The sequence below is a fragment of the Vanellus vanellus genome, assembly GCF_965231255.1.
Source record: "Vanellus vanellus genome assembly, chromosome: 8".
NCBI classification, from domain to species: Eukaryota; Metazoa; Chordata; class Aves; order Charadriiformes; family Charadriidae; genus Vanellus; species Vanellus vanellus.
Window position 1 is genome coordinate 17,585,783 of NC_138913.1, and position 22,104 is coordinate 17,607,886.

The following is a 22,104-nucleotide window of genomic DNA, read 5'->3' on the forward strand; positions in this document are numbered from 1 at the left end:
GGATGCAGCCATGATAGTAAAGGACAGTCTGAGCACCTTTTGCTGTTACAAGATAAAGCGATAAAGAGCACGCGCCCAAGCAAGCTGTGCTGGTGGGGAGAGAGCAAGCTGCCTTTTTTCCTGCCTACATATCCAGTCATGAGGGTTCTCAAACAGTTCCCCTGTGACAGCACTATCTAAATTTTTGTAATTAACTGAAAGTTAATGAAAGAACCTGAAGGTAACTGAAAGCTTGGTGCTTACTGGTCACACTGTGTTAGGAGACAATCATAGAATCATAAAATGGTTTAGGTTGGAAAGGACCTTAAAGATCATCAAGTTCCAACCCCCCTGCCATAGGCAGGGACACCTCCCACTAGACCAGGTTGCCCAAGGCCACGTCCAGCCTGGCCTTGAACACCTCCAGGGATGGGGCCTCAACAACCTCTCTGGGCAACCTGGTCCAGTACCTTACCATCCTCACAGTGAAAAACTTCTTCCTAATGTTCAGTCTGAACCTGCCCTCTTCCAGTTTAAAGCCATTCCCCCTTGTCCTATCACTACAAGCCCAAGTAAAAAGTCCTTCCCCAGCTCTCCTGTAGGCCCCCTGTAGGTACCGGAAGGCCGCAATAAGATCTCCCCAGAGCCTTCTCTTCTCCAGGCTGAACAGCCCCAACTCTCTCAGCCTCTCCTCACAGGAGACGTACACTCCAGCCCTCGGATCATCCTCGTGGCTCTCCTATGGAGATGCTCCAGCAGGTCCATGTCCTTCTTATGTTTGGGGACTCCAGAGCTGGATGCAGTACTCCAGGTGGGGTCTCACGAGAGTGGAGTAGAGGGGCAGAATCACCTCCTTTGACCTGCTGGCCACACTTCTGATGCAGCCCAGGATACGGTTGGCCTTCTGGGCTGCAAAGGCACATTGCTGGCTCATGGTGAGCTTCTTGTCAAGCAGCACACCCAGGTGCTTCTCCTCAGGGCTGCTCTCCAGCCATTCCCTGCCGAGTCTGTATTTGTGCTTGGGATTGCCCCAACCCAGATGTAAGACCTTGCACTTGGCCTTGTTGAACTGCATGAGGTTGGCTTGGGCCCACCTCTCCGGCCTGCCCAGGTCCTTCTGGATGGCATCCCTCCCCTCCAGCATGTCTACCTTGCCAAACAGCTTGGTATCATCAGCAAACTTGCTGAGGGTGCACTCGACCCCACTCTCCACATCACTGACAAAGACGTTGAACAGTACAGGCCCCAGTACCAACCCCTGAGGAACGCCACTCGTCACTGCTCTCCACTTGGACATCGAGCTGTTGACCGCAACTCTTTGAGTGAGACCAGCCAGCCAGTTCTTTATCCACTGAGTGGTCCATTTGTCAAATCCATGTTTCCTCAATTTAGAGACTAGGATATTGTGTGGGACAGTGTCAAACGCTTTGCACAAGTCCAAGTAGATGACATCAGTTGTTCCTCCCTTGTCCACTGCCGCTGTAACCCCTTCGTAGAAGGCCACCAAATTTGTCAGGCATGACTTGCCCTTGGTGAAGCCATGCTGGCTGTCACCAATCACCTTGTTTTCTATGTACCTCAGCAGAGTTTCCAGGAGGATCTGCTCTGTGATCTTGCCAGGCATAGAGGTGAGACTGACTGGCCTGTAGTTCCCTGGGTCTTCCTTGTTTCTGTTTTTGAAAATAGGGGTTATGTTTCCCCTTTTCCAGCCGGCAGGAACCTCGCCAGGCCTCCACAACTTCTCAAATATGATAGGTAGTGGCTTAGAGACTTCATCTGCCAGTTCCCTCAGGACCCGCGGATGTATCTCATCAGGTCCCATGGACTTGTGCACCATCAGGTTCCTCAGGTGGTCTCGCACTTGATCTTCACCTACAGTGGGTGGTTGTCCATTTTCCCAATCCCTGCCTTTGCATTCTGCATCATGGGCAGTGTGGCTGCAGTCCTTGCCAGTGAAGACCAAGGCAAAAAAGTCATCGAGTACCTCAGCTCTGTCTCTGTCCTGGGTAACCTGTTCTTGCTTTTCCTTCTGGAGAGGGCCCACATTTTCTCTAATCTTTCTTTTCTCGCTGACATACTTAAAGAAGGATTTTTTGTTTGTCTTGATGTCCCTGGCCAGATATAGTTCTATCTGTGCTTTAGCTTGTCTAACCCAATCTCCGGCTGACAACGTGCTTTGGGTCTTCAGACTGAAGTGGCTTATCCAGGGAATTTTGCAGATCAATTACAGAGCAGCCTGATTTTGTGTCTGAAGTTTGAATTCAAGATCACAGTCTGAAAATATATGGTTTATAGCATGTGACCATGAAAACGAGTAGAGATGTATTTTGTAATCTGCAATCCAAAGAAACTTACTTCTAGGTATCTGAGGTCATAGGATTGAGAAGCAGTATTATAGGGTGTTATTTTATTAAAATGGCATGTCTTTCAAGCTGACACATCATTCACATTTCAGAGCAAGTTTTGCCAGCAGTCCTTATCAATCACTGATACATCTTGTACGAGAGAGAGAAGAAAAAAGAAATGGCCTTCCCAAGTCAAAACATCAATAGTTTCATACTCTGATTCTGAATCAATTCCTACAGAGACAAGGTCAGTTAAATTACACACTTCCTGTACTTCACTCCAGCTGACAATCTGCTGGTTATAATGCAAGAACACAAGGGCTCAAATAGATTTTTCTGACATGGTGTGCCATCTGGCACAAAGCAGTCTTACAAATGCTGCTTCCCTGCTCTGCTTTTGCAAATCTAGTGAAGGCATAATTGTAAGCCCTGTCAGTTTTCAGTAGCAAAGTTAGCTTAATGCAATCTATCTGTAGGTATCAAAATCACTGTTGCCAGCTGCAAGGTTTCATGGTCTCAACTTAAAGATGTAATTACATTTCCATGCAGAAAAATTCTCCAACATTAGAAGTGCATTTGAAAGTTTAGCAGGATTAAAACAAGAACTAGGGAATTAAATCTGTGACTGGTTGGTATATTGGTGCTTAATGGAGTAACATATTAGGTAGCAAATGAGTTATTCACTGTTATGGGGCCAAATTGTGATCTCATTTCCTCAGATGCGAGAGAGATGAGAATCTGCTTTTAATAAGTGAAGCAGTAACAGAAGGAACCATCATGCAGTAGTGCTGCTTAAGTGTTCCCAAGCAGCACTATCTCAGTACATCTCACCACTGAGGCAAGGATGCGTGGCTTTGCAACTTTGATTTCATAGCATTCTGAACGATGCTAGAATGTGTGGTAATGTTGTGATGCTGCACAGATGGTGACTGGCATAAAATTACTCTTTCATTTGTGACCCAACTCAGAAATTAACCTTAGGTCTCCAGCAGGAAAAGGACAGTAAACCAACACTGTGACAATTTTTTTTTTCTTTCAATGGAATTTTTAAAGGTCTGGCTAAATGCTGCTGTTATTGTTGAAAATCTTGCTTCCCTGACATCAATGCTACAAGGAATAAAAAGACTGCAGAGTTTACAGTAAGAGCACCATGTATTCAGCTATGCTAAATAGCCAGGTCTGCAGTTCTGAAAAATACCTCCTAACCCAAAGATTCTATCATATTTTTTCCACACTTATTTACGTATGGCACTAAATGGTGTTGATTTCATCTTCCTCCATACACTATTCAGTGTTCAAGTTAACAGAAGGCTCTCCTTCAACCAATTCACGATACAATATTGTTCAGTGGAGTCAATATACATTTCACACTGTAGAGGTACGCAAAAAAAATACATACACTTGCATTTAACAACCACAACAGTTCAACTGTAGGAGTACAAAACATTTCTGAAAAATTAGAGAAAGCTATTTCATGTGTTTCTGACATGCGTTTACCTACTCTGTCTTAAACTGAAGCAAAGGCAGTTGTTACTGCAGGTTTACAGGACAAACAAAAACATCACCCAAAGCATAGATTATAGCATGGCTTTTTCTAATTTCCCAGAAGATTCCAAACATATGTCATAGTTTTGCAGAAGTGACAAATACCATATCTGCACAGATATATTTGGTGTGCCAATGTAATACCTTACTGTTTAGGCTGCATGACTGGCAAGATCTCAGCTTTCTGTGATTCTGCAGTTTTAGAAAGGCCTTTCTCCCATGGAAACCTCTGTGCACTGTGGAAGTAACTTAAAAATGGAGGCTCATGAGTTCCACTCCAAAGTTTAGTGCCTAGGGAGCAAAAACATTAGTTTTCTGCAAATGGGATTGAAATGGAGGGCAGAGATGAACAAAAAGATGCATCTTCTGTATAGCTATTGGCAGCTTTTCTTCAACAGCATATCCTATTTATAAAACCCAACATTTTCTAGTATTATTTAAGAAATAAATCTTTTTCCCCACTAAATAACACTGTATTGACTTCTATTTGCTTTGCAACAGAAGCTCAAATAATGGTATTGCTAGCAACTTTTGCTTACCAATATGAATGCTGGAAACAAAATCCATTATTTACAGTACTTTTGAAAATGTTATCTCACTTACATGAAGGTGTTTGGACAATTTAAAGTCATTTCAGTGCTTCCTTAGGACAAAGTATGTACTCTATTTAATCATTTTATCTAGAATTGTCAGAAAGAGAGGCCTAAAGTGTCTAAATTCATATGTAAAAATCTGAAATGGGATTCATTTTTACAATGAGTCCAGGTAGAATGGCAGAACACAAGTAAAAAGTGGTGAATTGCTTGTTTTTATGGCAACATCACCTTTATGAACTGCAAAACAAATGTGTCTGCATTGGATTTAGATTGCTCAGAGAAAAAAAGCGAAGCTGAAGCAGAATAACAATGCATGGATGAGCCGATGACTAACCAGGCTAACCCTAGATTTGATTCCACAGCAAAATTTCTGTTTAAAATACATTGTTTATCTGTCTAGGTAATCTTATGGTTCCTTCCATCCATTTCAAATGAGTGATAAATTTGAGGAGGATTGTCTCAAAGGTGTTCTTTCAATATAAAAAATTGTACTATTTTCCTTCATAAAATTATCATTTTAATAGTAATTCTAAAAATGTTAAGGAAGGGCATAGAAATGTGCCAATTCCCCTTTGGTATGCAAATATTCCTCTATTTGCCTACTATGACTGCAATTCAGTTTAAGATGTGGTCTTATCATATCTTTTAAAATGCCCTATATCTTTTGAAATATCACATGAAAACTTGTGTGACCCACTTTGAGGTATTTCTCAGCGTACAATATTCCATTTGGGGGATATGCTGAATGACATATATTAGTCAGTAACTTCAAATAATATATTAAAACATTTTTACTGAGTTTTTTTCCTAAGAAGTCTAGCTCTGTGAGATGTGGATTATTAAATTCCATGGAACTGATTTCTATGGGAGATTTAGGAGAAGACTTTGAAATCTGTATTTTCATTGGGAAAACTCAACCCACTGTATTATCAGAATACTAACATACTCTCTTTTCTTCTACTGTCTTAAGACATGAAAAATATGTATCATTACAAAACATTACAATATCCACATTCCAAATATTTAACATTATTTTTGAAATGCATAATTCCTAGGTAAAAGAACAACTCATGAGGCCAGGTAATGGTATTTTCAGTTTTACTTCTTTTAAAACCTCTAAAAAATAATTACTATGTAAGATGCAAATGCAACCCAATTACTTACTTTCAGAGCCAATAACTGACCTTTTGCTCACCTATAATGTGTCTTTCAACAAAACGCCGTATTCAAAACCAGACTTAATAAATACTCAAACAAAATAGCTTGTGCTTCGCTGGCAGAATCTTCCAGAGTCACAAAAAGAACCTTTAAGTCTGCCCACTAACTCAACATGACAAACATGTTTCATGATGTAATATATCCCATTTAACACACCCAAAAGACCGTGTTTTTTTCCAGGTGGAATATTGTGGAATATCTGAAGAACTACATTGAAAGACTATTTCTCTATACATTTAGGAGGTGGGAAGAAGGTGGAAGCAACAACAAGAGGAGTGCTGAATCTTTATGACTGTTGTGTCTTCAAATCCAGTAAAATCCAGCTCATCAGGAAGCTGCAACTTTTCCTCTTTTCCAAGATCAGTTCAATTCACTCCACTTTGGAGTGACAACATGTGGATGCCCAGAAGTTCTGGGGTTTGCTGATACTAAAACAAACAAAAAAAGGACTGCTGTAACACATAGATCTAATAATCCCTTATTTATGGCTCTTCTCATTTTAGAGAATCTTAGTTCTGCTAGGTGAGGACCTATCCTGCTATCTTTTGTACACCTGGAGGGCTGTACTCAGCAGGTAGAGTGTTGCCAGATTTAGACTGTCAGGCATGGTGGAGAGAACATTCTTCATGGAAGAATTCAAGCTGTGCTCCAGAGCAAAACGTCAAGCAACAACAATAAGTAAATCTAAGTTCAGCACCCTTTTTCTTTCTTTTTGCTAAAGCTGCCTTATAAGGAACAATTGTTTCTCCTGTCCTGCATCCAATGGAGATGGAAGAAGACTGGCAAGAGACGGGACAACAAGGTGGATAAAGAACACTGTTAACTGCAAGTCTGAGAACAAAGCAGCAATACCACAAGTTCTGGCTCAGCTTGAATAACTTCCTACCACTTTATATCTAGGATACTTAGCTGATTTCTCCTAAATTAATTTCCTTTTGCTTTTAAAAATGTAGAGAAGATACTCTGTTTTTCCTAAGTAGCACCTAAGCTGTGAAAGGCATGAACATCCATGGAAGTTTCAGTGTCCTGGAAGCCCACTGGGTAATCACTTAAGTGCTTAAGGAGCACTTGCCAGAACAACACATGTGATTTGAAGATGCACAAACCCAGCTTTGTTCCAAGCTTTTAGTAAACTAGAATAGCGAGCCCCTGTAGTTCCTCTCCCTACCAGTGCCAGAGAACTGCTGTAAATTTTAACATGGGGCATGGGTAGAAAGAACATCGTCAAACAGGGAATTAGTATCTGTTCTCCCTCCAGTTGCAACAGACACAACTTTAAGTTTGTTTGTTGCTCATTTCAGATTGAGTTTTCTTACTAGAAGGACATGGAAAATAATCTACCTCTTTCGAATACCAGAATATGGTTTATCCATAAAACATACAAGAATACACTAGGCATCCAAGCAGAGTCTGTGATTAATCCAAAATACATTGTGTGTGCATGTTAGAAGACAGGACAGAATTCCTCACATGCCTCAGAAATAGAGCAGATTAGTCAGTACATAATTCATAAAGACTTTTCCTGCAAAGCAGAGTCAGGGAAAATCTCACCAAAATTAATGGTCCCCAAGAATTTTCAGTATTTCAGTCTCCTTTGTCTCCCATAACAGATTGGTGGAAAACATTCACATAATGCATAAGAAAGTGAAACTTCAGCAACAAAACCAACACTTCTAATGTTATTCCATGACCTGACTGATAGAGGAATGAAAATGCAGGAGTTGCTTTGAGTACGATGGAATTCATGTATAACTTTTGAATTTCAGCTCTACATTAAGAATGGGGTTTGTGTATATAACGTCTTCAAACTAACTTAATCTCATGCAGTACTTGTTTCCTTCCTCTCTTCTCTACCTGCAAGGTAAGGACCCAGTAAACAAAACAGCAATTTGGAGCCTGATCTAGGCTGGCTCAGACTTTGGATCAGATGACCCCCCGAAGTACCTTCAAATCTGAATTATTCTTTCATTCTGATTTTACGATGCTATATCAATCAGAAATTTCAAAAGATAATCGCACAGGATCCATAATAGACAGTTGTTAACAATTAATGAGTCCCTATTCACAGAAAACCTAGCATGCCTAAATAGCAAGAAGAACCAGTTTGCCCAACAGGCTAGTATCAAAACAAAGAAATGCCTAATATGGACTTTAATCATCAGATGAGACTGATCACCAGAGGAGAGCAGAATTCATAAGAGAGGATTTTTTTTATGATTTATTTTGGGAGCCTTCCACAGCTTATCTTTGGAGAGCAGGAGAAAAAACAGAAACAGAAATGACTGCTGCAGCAATAAGAAATGCCAAATTTTGAGGAATTTATATGAAGGGAAAGGAAAGAGAAACGAGCCTGGATTCCCTCAGAGTCTTGGTCTGGGCCCAAAAAAATGCTACAGAGCAGTAAGCACACCAAAAGCATGGGAGTACATACAGAGTTCTACTGTTCTGCATTTATCTCTCAGTACCTGGGGAGCAACTGTAGTAGAAATCTATACAAAATGTGTGCTGGTACAAGGTATGATTTACTAAAGACTTCAGTTTTTCTGTTGCAAGGGCAGTTTCTCCATTCTATGCTTTTCCGTCAGCAAATTAAAAACTCCATTGTGATCATTTTGGCCTAGATCTTTAGAAAGGGACCAGTGGTAGTTATTTCAGGTACTTTCATGATTTTCTTTCATCTATTCCTGACTGCTTAAAAAGAGAAGACTGTCATACAAAATGTGCATGGTAGAAGTCTGTAAGAGGGCTTCCAAGTGTTTTTTAATTTTGCAGCAGCTGTTGAAGTGGGCACGTCCGACTTTTTATTCTGAGCATGCTGAAAATTAGATATTTTATAATCTTGCCAGAAACTCAGACTTTATCGAGGGGATCAAGGGGAAAAACTTCTGTTCTGCTGACAAACTCACAGCAGATTTCCACATAGCTTCACAAAAAAAGTGGATAAACAGGAGAACAGTAATGAGTTCCTAAAAGGCCGCCAAAAGGAACAAGTGACTACAACAGTCATAATATATGATAATTTGAGTATAACCTAACAAAACAAACATAAATGGAAGGACACATCAAGTAGAGCGGTTTCCAGTCTCAATTTGTACTTGAATTGGATTCCCACAGCTTCAAAACTATCTCCAGGATACCTTAAATAGAACAGAAATAGCTCCAAGGCAAAGTTGGCTTTAAGACATTCTTCAGAGGTCATTCCCATAATGTCAAAAAAAAAAAAAAGTCAGGTACACTGCCAAGAAATAATGGCCTTTAGAAGCACAGCATTATATCTACCTTTCAGTAGGGATACCCCTTCTGCAACGTGAAGATACTTCTTGGAAATAATGAAGAGAGACTAAACATCTCCACAAAGCAATATTAGGGAAACATTTCTCCTTGAAGAAAAACAAATTATGTAAGTATTTTAAAGATGACATTTTTGTTTCAGGATTCTTCTCTTTAGAATACATACCCCCCACCAAGGGCCACGATATTTTTTATCTGAGAATTGGCTATTTCTATAATATTCAAAAAAAAGATTATCATTTAAGTCAGTCTTTACTAAAATAGTCACAGACATCCAAGTTTTGTTACTGGGTTCAGATGTTATTAACTGAATGAAAACATACTCTGTTTGCCACTGTGCTGAAAGTAGATTCCTTTTGTTATCAATCCACATGGGAGTTTAGAACCAAACCGTGGTCTCACTGAAGTTAATGGCAAAACTCCCACTGACTTCAATTAGAACAGAATTTGGTTCACGGTCTCATTACTGAGCATAACAATTAAAAGAAGCTTTTACAAGCTGTATTGCTGTGTAAAAGGGCATGTACCATGCAGCAGATTTCATTGAACCCACAGCCAACAGTCATTGCTATAGCAACTGAGGTTCTAACAAAGGTAGTCACTGTCTCTGCAATCATCAGGTGTCTCTATAGCAACTAGTTTCCAGAGAACAGGAGAAAAATATTTGAAAACTGTCAGTTGGAAGAAAAGAGGTCTGTGAATAAGAAGGTTGGAACCAAAAGCAACAGAAGGGTAAAACATGGCTCGGAGTGAAGAGAAATGATTGTCCAGATCCTACACAGACAATGGCAAAGGAAGAGACAGCACAGGCCACAGGCTAGACAAGACAAAAGAGGGAGCAGTTCAGGCTTTCCCTTGGGTAAGGGAAGCAATACAGCCCTCCAGACAGATACTCCCAGATTAGTTATGTTTTAGAAATAATTCTCAAAGAAAAACTGGTTACTACAGGAGAGAAGCAGGGCTAAACCTTGTCTGCAATAGGAATTTAAGTCCACTGGGATTTTCAAAAGCACCTGCCAGCAATTCTTGTGCCTACATTTCTTTACAAACATAGCCCTATTTCTCTTCAGTATGGAAGAATGCAACTTGTGTTCTTGAAATGCTACCACCGGTAGCACGGTGCAATTATGTAGAAATGACAGTTCTTCATATTTCTTATAAATAAGTTTTTAAACAGTGTTCAAGTGAAAAAAGGAACAGCTGCTGTTTGGATACTGATAGAGATGAAAACAACATTGCTCATCATAGCATGTTTTTAGGCTCTCAGGTAGGAAGACAGCAGCATTATATTCACATAAGAAAGGCTAGCATATGTAAACATAAACCCTGCCAAAAAATACTTTAATGATACTTGCAGAACCTATAAAATAACAATTTTGGCCTAATCTAATTCCTACTGACCTCAGGGAGATATGAATTTGGGTGAAATGTTTAATTTAATTAGAAGTTATCCAAAATGTTCAGGTTCACAGATTAACAATAATTCATTTGGACCAGCGTGCTTCCTCTGAAAATGAAGTCACAAAACTAATTATAGATTCCAAAAGGGGCCGTACCGAGTGTACTGATGCACGTTTCTTACATAAACCAAAAGCCCTGTCTTTAACCTGAAGAATTGAGAGAAGATCCAGTACTGCTAAAAGTCAGATTTTCATTTCATGTGTGAAGACAGCCCTCTAGTGGAATATACTTTCAGGTTCGACTCATGAGAAAGAACAGCCCTTGTCATATAACAGTCAGTTAAATTAGTACTACACAGTGCAATGTAATATAACTTATATCTGAAACAGAAGTCACCAAGTGACATAGATTTGAACAATCTACCCGAGAAGAATAAAAAGCACCATACAAATATACTTTGTCAGGTAGCTTTTTTTTTTTTTTTTTTTTTTTTTTTTTTTTTTTAAAGATTTGTGTCAACCACAGTCAGGATGTTTGCTGTTGCACGACAGTCTGTAGTTGCCATATACCCAACACAATTGAATCAGCGATGCGATATCTCTCTTCATATGGAAGGGCAGGGTATTATTAATGTCAACAACCCAGGAGAGCTGCTTGATCTTCAAAAATAACTTCCTCAAAGCACAAGAACCTCCCAGCATGCAGGAAGGCAAGCACGCAGTATGGATGAAGAAGGAATCCTAGAATGGTTTAGGTTGGAAAGGACCTTAAAGATCATCAAGTTCCAACCCCCCTGCCATAGGCAGGGACACCTCCCACTAGACCAGGTTGCCCAAGGCCACGTCCAGCCTGGCCTTGAACACCTCCAGGGATGGGGCCTCAACAACCTCTCTGGGCAACCTGGTCCAGTACCTTACCATCCTCACAGTGAAAAACTTCTTCCTAATGTTCAGTCTGAACCTGCCCTCTTCCAGTTTAAAGCCATTCCCCCTCGTCCTATCGCTACAAGTAAAAAGTCCTTCCCCAGCTCTCCTGTAGGCCCCCTGTAGGTACCGGAAGGCCGCAATAAGATCTCCCCAGAGCCTTCTCTTCTCCAGGCTGAACAGCCCCAAGTCTTTCAGCCTCTCCTCACAGGAGAGGTGCTCTAGCCCTCGGATCATCCTCATGGCTCTCCTATGGAGACGCTCCAGCAGGTCCATGTCCTTCTTATGTTTGGGGACTCCAGAGCTGGATGCAGTACTCCAGGTGGGGTCTCACAAGAGTGGAGTAGAGGGGGAAGCAGGAACAGGCAATGGAGGAGGAATATAGGGACATTGCCTGAGCATACAGAAAAATGCTTAAGCAGTTGGAGTTGAAACTTCCTAGGGATACAAGGAAAAGGGCTTACGTGAGTACATTGGCGGCAAAAATCGCTATTGAAAATATAGACCCATGGCTCAGTGGAGCAGAAACTAGTGACAATGGACACTGAAGAGACAAAGGTATTCAATGACCTTTTTGCCTCGGTTTTTACTAGTAAGGTTTGCCTTCACACCCCCCAGCCTTCATCAGGGCCTGTGGGACTGATGCATTACATGCAGTATAGGAAACTAAACTTAAGCCAGTGGATATGCACAAGTCCATGGTTCCCCAAGTTGAACATGAATCAGTGTGCTACAATCCTTCCAAAAGTGGACTGCCAGAGATAAGCAAATCAACCTTTGCGTGCGCTGAGATTTCAGTGGATGAACATTACATTTCACAGTGAACTTGTCTCCCCTTTTTAGCTCCCCATAGTAGTCTTCCAACAGGAAACTACAATTTAAAAGTTACCTTTACTATTGGCATCTTTAAGTTAAATCTCACTATCTAGACTATTTTTCAGTTTCTTAAAGTATAAAAAAAAATACCACAGGGCAGCAGTTCAAGCTGAAAATGAACATTAAACCCACAGAAGTAAAATTGGAAATACCTCCTTCATGATCCTGACATTTAACAATGTGGATTGATTTAAACCATATAAATAGGTAATATCAGTTTCTCAGAATTTCATAAGAATTCATCTTAGTTCTCAAACTATTGGCTAAAACTGTCTAACACAGAGCAGATCAACTGTACTTCAATAACTTACAGAAGCAAATTGTTCTGTCTTTCAGAATTTTAATTTCTCCAGGAGTGCTAGCATTTCTGTCTTCTCAGAGAGAAAAATGCACATGAGCATTTCAGCTCTCTAAGTGAAATTGATCAGTAAATGTTGGTTCCAGCATGATGATTACAGTGTGTTGAGCTGGTTGTTACATCACAGGGTGCATCGAATTCATTGGTGATCAAAAGGGAGAAAAGATTTTCCTGTGTTGATACAATGCCTGAAGATGGTGACATATGAGCAGAAATATCACAGCTCTCTTGGGAGATTAAAAGTCCAGTTCCACTCAACTCAATGTATATTTATCATTATTAGTATTGTATTTTGATTAGGCAGTAAAACAGGCTCCGAAGCAAGGAGTTTAAAAAAAAAAAAAACACAAACAAACAAACAAAAAAAAACCACACAAGACTTTTCTTTCTGGATAGAAATGTGTATTCCGGTAAGCAGAAATTATTTTTAAAGCTATTTTTTGGCTAAGAGTAATAGCTGTAACATACTAGATCCATAGATTATATGGACTGTTATTTCTGTTACAAGAGACTCTGTTACTTATGTAGATAGAATACCAGCAATGCCAAATAAGCAATAGTAAAACCAGAGTCTGACCTCAGAAAAAAAGAGAAGACAGGGTCAATAGCAACCAGTAAATAAACTGTTTCCATAAGAAGGCTCTTCTAAGCAGTAGAAGAACAGATTTCAAAATATATTGAGGCCTGGCAGTTATAAACTGACACTTAGCCCACCACCGTGGGCTTAATGGCCTAAGTGGCCTTAGGCCACAGTATTTCACAGGCAGTTGTGTATTAGAACAGGAGCTAGCAAGACAGATCTTCCTGGCTGGAATGGATTAGAGAAGGATAACCAGTTGTGATCCCACTAATCCTGTTCCAGTCTGTCTGGGGATTTTAGGCAAGCAAGCTGTGATGGAACATTTGTTATCCATGCACTGGCAATGTGGTTGATTTCTCAGTTTCAGAGTTGGTTTTTTATTTACGTATATAGATGCAATTGTTTTCAATGCTTGCTTTTTACTTTTGGCTGTACTTTTCCTATGCTTGTATAATTGCCAGTGGTGCTAAAGCATTGTCTCTTTGCTTGGAATTCCCACTAACTATGATTATATAATTAATTACTATATAATTAATTACAATTTTTAAATTGTGCTCCTTTTCTGACTTTATATTTTCCAAGATGAGAATCTTTCTACTCATTTACAGGACTCCTCTTGCTTTCTATTCAATCTTGATAGTTTCTGTAAGAGCAGAATTCTACACGTGCCAAGCTAAGGGAGGAAAGATTATTGTTCTGTGAAATTCATAAGGTTGATAAGGTAAACACAGAATATAAGTAAGGCTATTACCTCTTGATTTGTAAAAATTACATGCCAAGGGTGAGGAAACAAATACTATTTGTATTAAGAGCACGGTAGTATGAGAATTACTTGATCTTCCAGCAGAAACTGTAACTTATTTCAGCTCATTCTTTGGCCTGTTAAGTAATATTCAAAATATCTTCCCTGTGAAAACTTTCATCATTCACCTGGTAGTCAGTTCTGAAAACCAAAATGTAACTTTTTATTTCATTCAGGTACCTTCCTTCTTGATTTATGATCTGTTATCCGTATCACAAATACAATGCAGCTGCTGCAAAATGTTGTTCTAACTGACCTGCAAACCAACCAAAACTTGGAGAGAAGTCATTCCAGTTATGAGGGGAACATGATAAGGAGGGTGGATACCACTGAAAATGTGGTTACATGTAAAAACATGGAAAGATCTCAGCACAGAAAGAATCAAACAGATTGTCTGGTCACATTCCCAACAATTTTTCAAATGAGACCTTACTGCAAACACTGTTAAGTTTTTTCTGAGGCCATACTGCATTTCTGTGTATTTTTCACAGAAAGCTCTACTTCTTTCAGTAGAGCTGCTTCCCATCTACCCAGATTAATCCTTTTTTCCAGAACTGAACTTAGCAAAACATTCCTGAGAGGTGATTTGGTTTAATTTAGCTCAAGAGGTATCTTGTTCTGTGTAACTTTATTTCTAATACAATAATATGGCATACAGAGAACTATAATATAGTTACACCATTCATCACGAAATATATCAAAATTAATTGGATTTAAACTTTTAATACAGGCTTTTTTATTACTTACAGGGTTCATATTAGGTACTCTCAGTGTACAACCCCAAGTATTTGGGGCATCATTCTGAGTAGCCTATATATGCCAAAATGTCATCAGATTATTAAAGGCAAAAAGCATTCTTAAGGTCCTGTACCAGTTAGTTCAAATGTATTTCCCCAGTAATGTATGTATAAAATACCCACTTGCAAACATGTTGCATCAGATAGTTAGCCTGCCTTAATCATCAGATCTTCATTTTTTTTTTTTTTTTTTTTTTTTTTTTTTTTTTTTTTTTACATATTTCAGATAATGTATAGCAATACTCTTATGTGGATTGCTGCAGCTGAAGATCTGGCCTATTTAGAATATAGTAGTATTTTTTTGTAGCACTTCTTCATAGTGAATGAATGGTGACATTAAATTAGAAAGACTATAAAGAAAAATGGTCACTTTTGGCAAATGTGTTGTCAAATAGAAAACAACCAGTTATGAGACGTGACATTTTTCAGTTGTATACACAGAGATATTTTTCTCTGTATTTAAAAAAAAAAATAAAGAAAAGCATTTTCTTTGACCCCAGGCCCTTAGCACAGATCACCTATGAAAAGTATTTTCCTGTTTCACTCTGTATTAATCAGTCATTACAAAACTCGGCAACATCAGCTTTCTATTCACTAGCACTGCATGAGAATTTCTTCCAAGACCTACCTGTGGATAAGCTTATACTGCTTCAACATGGCCATTTTAAATACCTGATTCTTTAGTAGCTTCATGAATTTTAGTAGTGGCAATAACTTAACTTATGACCCTATTTTATCTCCTTCCCTAAAAATGTAAGATTAACTCAGTACGTGAAAAAGACATCAACTGATGCAAACCTGCATTAATTTCTTTACAAGTACATACTAAGAATGCTAAACTGCTATGGTTGGAGGGGAACAGAATTTTGTTAAAAATGTTAGGACAAAGTCCCTGAAAAATAAATATCTATGATAAACCTTCCACCAAGATAGAAAAAATCCACAGGAATTGCTGACATCACTCCGATCTTCAAAAAAGGCAAAAAGGAGGACCCAGGGAACTACAGACCAGTTAGTCTCACCTCTGTCCCTGGGAAGGTAATGGAGCAACTCATTCTGGATGTCATCTCCAAACACGTTGAGGAACAGGAAGTTATTGGAAGTGGTCAACACGGATTTACCAAGGGTAAATAATGCTTGACCAATCTGATAGCTTTCTATGATGTTATAACTGGTTGGCTGGATGAGGGGAGAGTCGTGGATGTCATCTACCTTGACTTCAGCAAGGCTTTTGCCACTGTCTCCCATGACATCCTCATTAGGAAGCTGAGGAAGTATGGGCTAGATGAGGTGACAGTGAGGTGGACTGAGAGTTGGCTGTGGGACAGAACTCAGAGAGTTGTGATCAGCGGCACAGAGTCTAGTTGGAGGCCTGTAACCAGTGGTGTCCCCCAGGGGCCAATACTCGGTCCAATTTTGTTTAATATATTCATTAATGACCTGGATGAGGGGACAGAGTGTATCCTCAGCAAGTTTGCTGATGATACCAAACTGGGTGGGGTGGCTAACACCCCAGAGGGCTGTGCTGCCATCCAGCGTGACCCGGACAGGCTGGAGAGTTGGGCAGAGAAGAACCTAATGAGGTTCAACAAAAGCAAGTGCAAGGTCCTGCACCTGGGGAGGAAGAATACTAGGCACCAGTATAGGTTAGGGGCAGACCTGCTGGGAAGTAGCTCAGAGGAGAAGGATCTGGGGGTCGTGGTAGACAGTAAATTATCCATGGCCCAGCAATGTGTCCTTGTTGCCAAAAAGGCCAATGGAATCCTGGGCTGCATAGGGAAGAGTGTGGCCAGTAGGTCGAGGGAGGTCATTCTCCCCCTCCACTCTGCACTGGTGAGGCCACAACTGGAATACTGTGTCCAGTTTTGGGCTCCCCAGTTCAAGAGGGACAGGGAATTGCTGGAGCGAGTCCAGCAAAGGGCAACTAAGATGATTAAGGGCTTGGAGCATCTGCCTTATGAGGAAAGGCTGAGAGAGCTGGGACTCTTTAGCCTGGAGAAGAGAAGGCTGAGGGGAGACCTTATTATGGTGCACAAGTATCTAAAGGGTGGGTTGAAGGAGGATGGAGCCAGGCTCTTTTCAATGGTTCCCAGTGACAGGACGAGGGGCAATGGGCACAAGTTAGAACACAGGAAGTTCCGTTCAAATACACGGAAAAACTTCTTTACGGTGAGGGTGACAGAGCACTGGCACAGGCTGCCCAGGGAGGTTGTGGAGTCCCCTTCTCTGGAGATTTTCAAGACCCGCCTGGATGCAGTCCTGAGGGATGTGCTCCGGGCAATCCTGCTTTAGCAGGGGAGTTGGACTAGATGATCTCTAGAGGTCCCTTCCAACTCTGAAAATTCTGTGATTCTGTGATTATGAATTTAATTTAGAAAGAAAAAAACTTAATACATAATTTGGAGAAATACCTTTGCCCAGGAATCAGAAATCTTATGTGTTGGTTGGAATTCACAGAGAATGTTCTACGCACCAAAGGAAATAGAAGATGAAAAACATTGACAGAGAGAGCCATTTGAGGAATGTAAATAGGAAAAAAAAAAAACCAACACATGGAGTTAAAAAAAAAAAGTAGATTTTACCTTTTTTTTCTTTGGGGAAGATAAATGCTTAGTTTCAAATAATCAAAAAGAAAATAAAATGATTGATTGGCACAATGGACATGCAAGCTAAAAAGTCTATTAGTGCCAGTTACAGACAAGGACACAATTATAGGGTTAGTCAGATATTCATGGCTCTGTGAAGTATTAATAAAACATTTGGGAATACAAAGAAAAACAAACTATTTTGGATGTCATTTCTGGACTCCTGAAAAGCAGCAGCTATGATGGTTGGCCATGTCTGGAAATCTGATTTAAAATTGTCCTGCATCTCTGAGAGGAAAGCAATACCTAAAACCCCAATCCTGCACCACGATGAATGCTATTTAGAACCAGATCTCCCCCAAATTATATAAGGAGCTGTTCTGAGTCTCTGGCAGAATTTAAGCCCCAAGTCCAACACCTGCAAGCCTAAAACTTCTATTCAACTAATAGAAAACTCCGATCACAATGTTTCCCTGGTGTCTAGTGTTGTGCTTATGTGCATGAAGGAAAACATTCAAAAATCACTTGCCAAACCCCGAGTGTAGGTAGCAACAGAACTGTTTAGTCTGGTGTTTAAAGCTATTATCTGCAAAAGGTAAAGACCTAATAATTTCTCCCAACCTTTTTGTGCTTATCTCAGGTATTCCAATAGCTTAAAGAAAAGAGAGGCTTGGTCTCAGTATCCAACTGTGGTTATGTATCCTCAAAGGTTGCCTTGAATATTTAGCTATTTGCTGTAGAGGTGTGATTTTTTCCTACTAAAATAATTCCCTTCTACGTAACCCAGAATGTAGAAGCAATTAAAGCGATAAAATACATAATTTATCCCTCATCCATTACAGCAATAAGCTGTTGAAGTACAAGCATCTTTTTATTATGCCAACTTTAAGGAAACATACCCCTTTAACTATTAGTAAAGAGAAAGTTTGGTATGCGACTAGATTAATTTGTTAAATCTAAAACCTGTTCAGTTAAGTGAGGCTTAAATCAATGACTTAACTGGGAGTGTTCCCCTTCAAAAAGTTAAGCACATACACAAAAGTTTGTAGTGCCGAGACACTTGGTCTTACTTTTCAGATACTGTCTATTTTGAAGCCCTTATGTTGTTAAGATTCAAACTTCAGAAACTTATAACCTACCAAAAAAGCCTTGGAACAAGCCTGTGATTTTTAGTTCAGTAGAAACAAAAGAACAAATAAAACCAGTTAAACAAACAGACAAACATAAAACCCCCAACAAGGGCAAGTCTTTGTGGTGTCTGAAGCAAGGTTACCAGTGTCTAAATTCTCATTCCTAAGGCCAGTGTTTTTTCAGTAAATTTTTTCCTGACACAAATGTCTTTTCTTACATAAAAACTATGACAATGCCTTCAGTGCTTTTCTGAAAAAAAAAAAAAAACAAAACAACCCTGCTCTCCAATGACCTTACAGTTCTTTCTAAAACGGTTTCACACACAGAAACACGACTGATCAACTACTACACGATGTAATTACTTTCACAGTGTGTCCATTTTGTAGAAAATTCTTCCTGAACAAAGTCCAATCTCTGGTTATCTAATGACCATGTAAAGTTACATTTTCATTTTCCCCCCCCTTGAATTATATATATATAAACAAGCGCATTAAAAAAAACAACCAAACAACCAACCACACACACCGCACTTAAATGCTCTATGTCAAATTCTTTACTGAGGAATCAAAGCCCGGTAAACTGTACTACTTTTCACCCACTAATATATTGCCTAGTAATTTGTACTATATATGTGATAGCGTATTCTTAATAGTTTTCTAAGAACGTTCAATACACTTTAAAATATTTCATATTAAAAGAGAGCGTGCAAAAGACTGGGAAATAAAGAATTCAAGTTGTTTATGCAATCTAAGTTCTTTCCCCTTTGCTCCTAAGAAATATACATTTTATTCATATGATTATGTACTTTTTTTAGTATAACTGATGTGGCCAGTATGTAAATGGATAGGACAGAGAGAACAAAACTCCGAAATTTCCATCATTTCCACCTTCTGTTATGGGTCAATGAGTTAAGATATGTTTATCATCCAAGTCTGATACTAGATCTAAAATTATTTGTTTCCATTTAAGCTCTGGCATGGTGCAAATTGCTATAGCATGTGATTGTTTCACAAACAGACATCACCTTATCTTGTGAGGCAGGGCAGAATTATAAACCTGTTTTGAAAAGCGAAAATGCAGCTTTGGGGAATTAACACTTAGGTTTTTCAAATACTTCATACCGCAACTGCTCTAGCAGTAAGACTGAGGAACTCATTATTGCCTGGTGAGAAATACAGGTACCAGTAAATTCAAATAGAAAAGGGAATTGAACCCAGTCTCCCAAACCCGAGGTGAATAGTGACTGAGATTCTTAGTATAAAATTATGTCCTTTCACTGTTTTGTGCTTCTTTTCCATTGATTTTATTATAAGGGCCTGCAATTTACCTATTTGACAAGGGTAGCAAAGAACTCTGTTTTTCATAATGGATAAATCTTTGGTTTTCATTATGATAGATGAATGTGGTTATTTTCAAATTAATTTTGTTTTGCTTTTGATACTTCCACATTGGAGACGGATGATCAGTCTCACAACGCTAAGATCACTGCCATTTCTAACTGTGAATATGATATCCAAATCAAGTCTTCATTTTTATTTTTCTCCTTTATAATAGTTATAAACCTTGGCTACGTGACTAACATTTTAAAGAGAGTTGCATCAGTTGTGTAATAAAATTGCTACACCTAATTCCTTTATACATTATTTTGTCATTCAAAATACAGTAGTAAATAATTCTCAACAAATAAAGGGTAACATCAAGGTTTTATCCTCACTTGAAATTGAGTTGCGTGGTTCATTAATTTGGGAAGTATCAGCCGGTTTTTGCTAACTTTTCATCTCACAGAGACTGCATTGATAATTGGTTCAGAAATACAGTTTTGACTTAAATAATCATGAGTATGTTTGCAAATTATCAGGTAAAATTACAAAAAGGAAGAGAAAACGAGGGAGAGACAAAGGAGAGAAGACAATGAAACAGTGGAGAAGACAAAGTAAAACCAGTGACAAAGACTGAATAAAATAACTGGTAAGCAAAGAAAAAACACTAATTAAGACAAGTACTAGAAGGAAATTGCATTTCCTACAAAGTGAAAAAAAAAATTAAAACCTGTAAAATACAATGAAATTGGTTTACACAGAGGACACAACTGATTGTTTGCTAAGCAAAAATTAATTTAAAACATTGTAGATTAAAGCAACAGTGCCTCCTTAGAAATACTCATACTATTATGAGCTACAGCCCTGAAATTACTGAGAGTATGGATATCTAAGTATTTATTTCTGGTTTATTCACCTTTGAAAAATACCTGACTTGGAATGGATTCTGTACAGATTAGTTTGGCCCAAAATGCTTTTAAAAAATAAGTTTTATGAGATTGTAACAAAAAATGAGAATATTGCCCATTTTTAATAAGAAGCAGAATCTTTTTTTTTTTTTTTTCTGATGAAGATGAGTGTTTATTTGGAATTCTCCAGTATAACACATGTATTGTGGACTTGGGCTTGGACAGGAAAGCTTACATGAGTATTAGCTAAAAGTAGTAAGACAATTTCTACTGTTATAGTGGCTTAATTGGGTCATGTAAATTAAAACATGCAAACAGCAGAAATAAAGGAAAGTAAATTCCACTGCATTTTATTCAGTTTGATGGGGGTTTTAAAATGCTTTTAATTCTAGGTAATTGGACCCTTGCTTTTACAGGATCTTTCAGTCTTTCTGCAGGATTAATACAGGTTCAAGGTTTAAATCTTGAAATCCTTATTCATCGTTTTGTTTTCTTCTTCTGTCTTTGCACCATAGTAAAGTGCCACCTTTATTCTAAGTCACATTTAAAAGTGGGAAAGAGGCAAGATTGTTGAACTTCCAAAATGTAGTGAAGGTTACTCTGCCATTTTTTTAACATAATTTTTTGCATCTTAAACTATCAAATCAAAACATGATTTTTAGTATTCAGATTATGCTGTAAACTACAGGAACAAATATTATGAACACAGACTAAGTTTTACAACAAAATTTTAGAAACTGACAGAGCCTGAGCCTTAGAGGCGATTTGTGCATCTACAGATGGAGCAAGCGCAGTCCAGCGATGACACTGTAACATTAAAAATGAGACAGGGCGGCTTTAAGAGAGAAACAGGAAGCTGTAACTAGAACCCAGCTGAATTCTGAGCTGGGGCACTTTACCCTGAGGCTGCAAATGAAACAGATGTGCTTGCTGTGAATTTCTGTAGTATCTGGACTTTTATTGTACCAGAGGTGATAACACCTTCCTTCCTGTAATTTTTTTTTTTTTTAGTTTTATTTTGCACATATTTTCCATAAAGGGAATGAAATGGAGAAGTTGGAGAAATATGTATCAGTGAAAGATGAAGATCAGTTTTATCATCAGGGAGCTGTGGAGTTGCTAGTCTTTAACTTTCTGCTCATTCTTACAATATTAACAATCTGGTTGTTTAAAAACCATCGATTCCGATTTCTGCATGAAACTGGAGGAGCTATGCTTTACGGTGAGTATAAATTCAAGTGCCAGCTTAACATGGGGCTAGTTACATATTTATGATCAGGTACTTGATCTCAAGTGCTGACAAAGCTCAGAAAATGTGACAAATGAAATGTCATCAGCCCCATAACTGTACAGTAAAATAATAACGTAACAGCATCTCATGAAGTAGCTAGAGGCTGACTTGTTAAGGGAGCGACTATCATGAGCTGGTTATCCTCACAATGTGCATGTT

The 22,104-nt window shown here is 38.8% G+C and overlaps 1 protein-coding gene across 1 annotated transcript in view; it reads left to right on the forward strand.

Moving 5' to 3' along the window:
- Nucleotides 1-21,701: 21,701 nt before the first annotated feature.
- The window catches only part of SLC9A9 (solute carrier family 9 member A9), a gene marked incomplete at its 5' end in the record, with an annotated part of 207,296 nt that continues 206,893 nt past the window's right edge, over nt 21,702-22,104 (forward strand). Inside the window, one exon of the mRNA XM_082487179.1 lies at nt 21,702-21,876. Coding sequence (XP_082343305.1) covers nt 21,702-21,876 — 175 coding nt within the window. The remainder of the gene's footprint in view (nt 21,877-22,104) is intronic.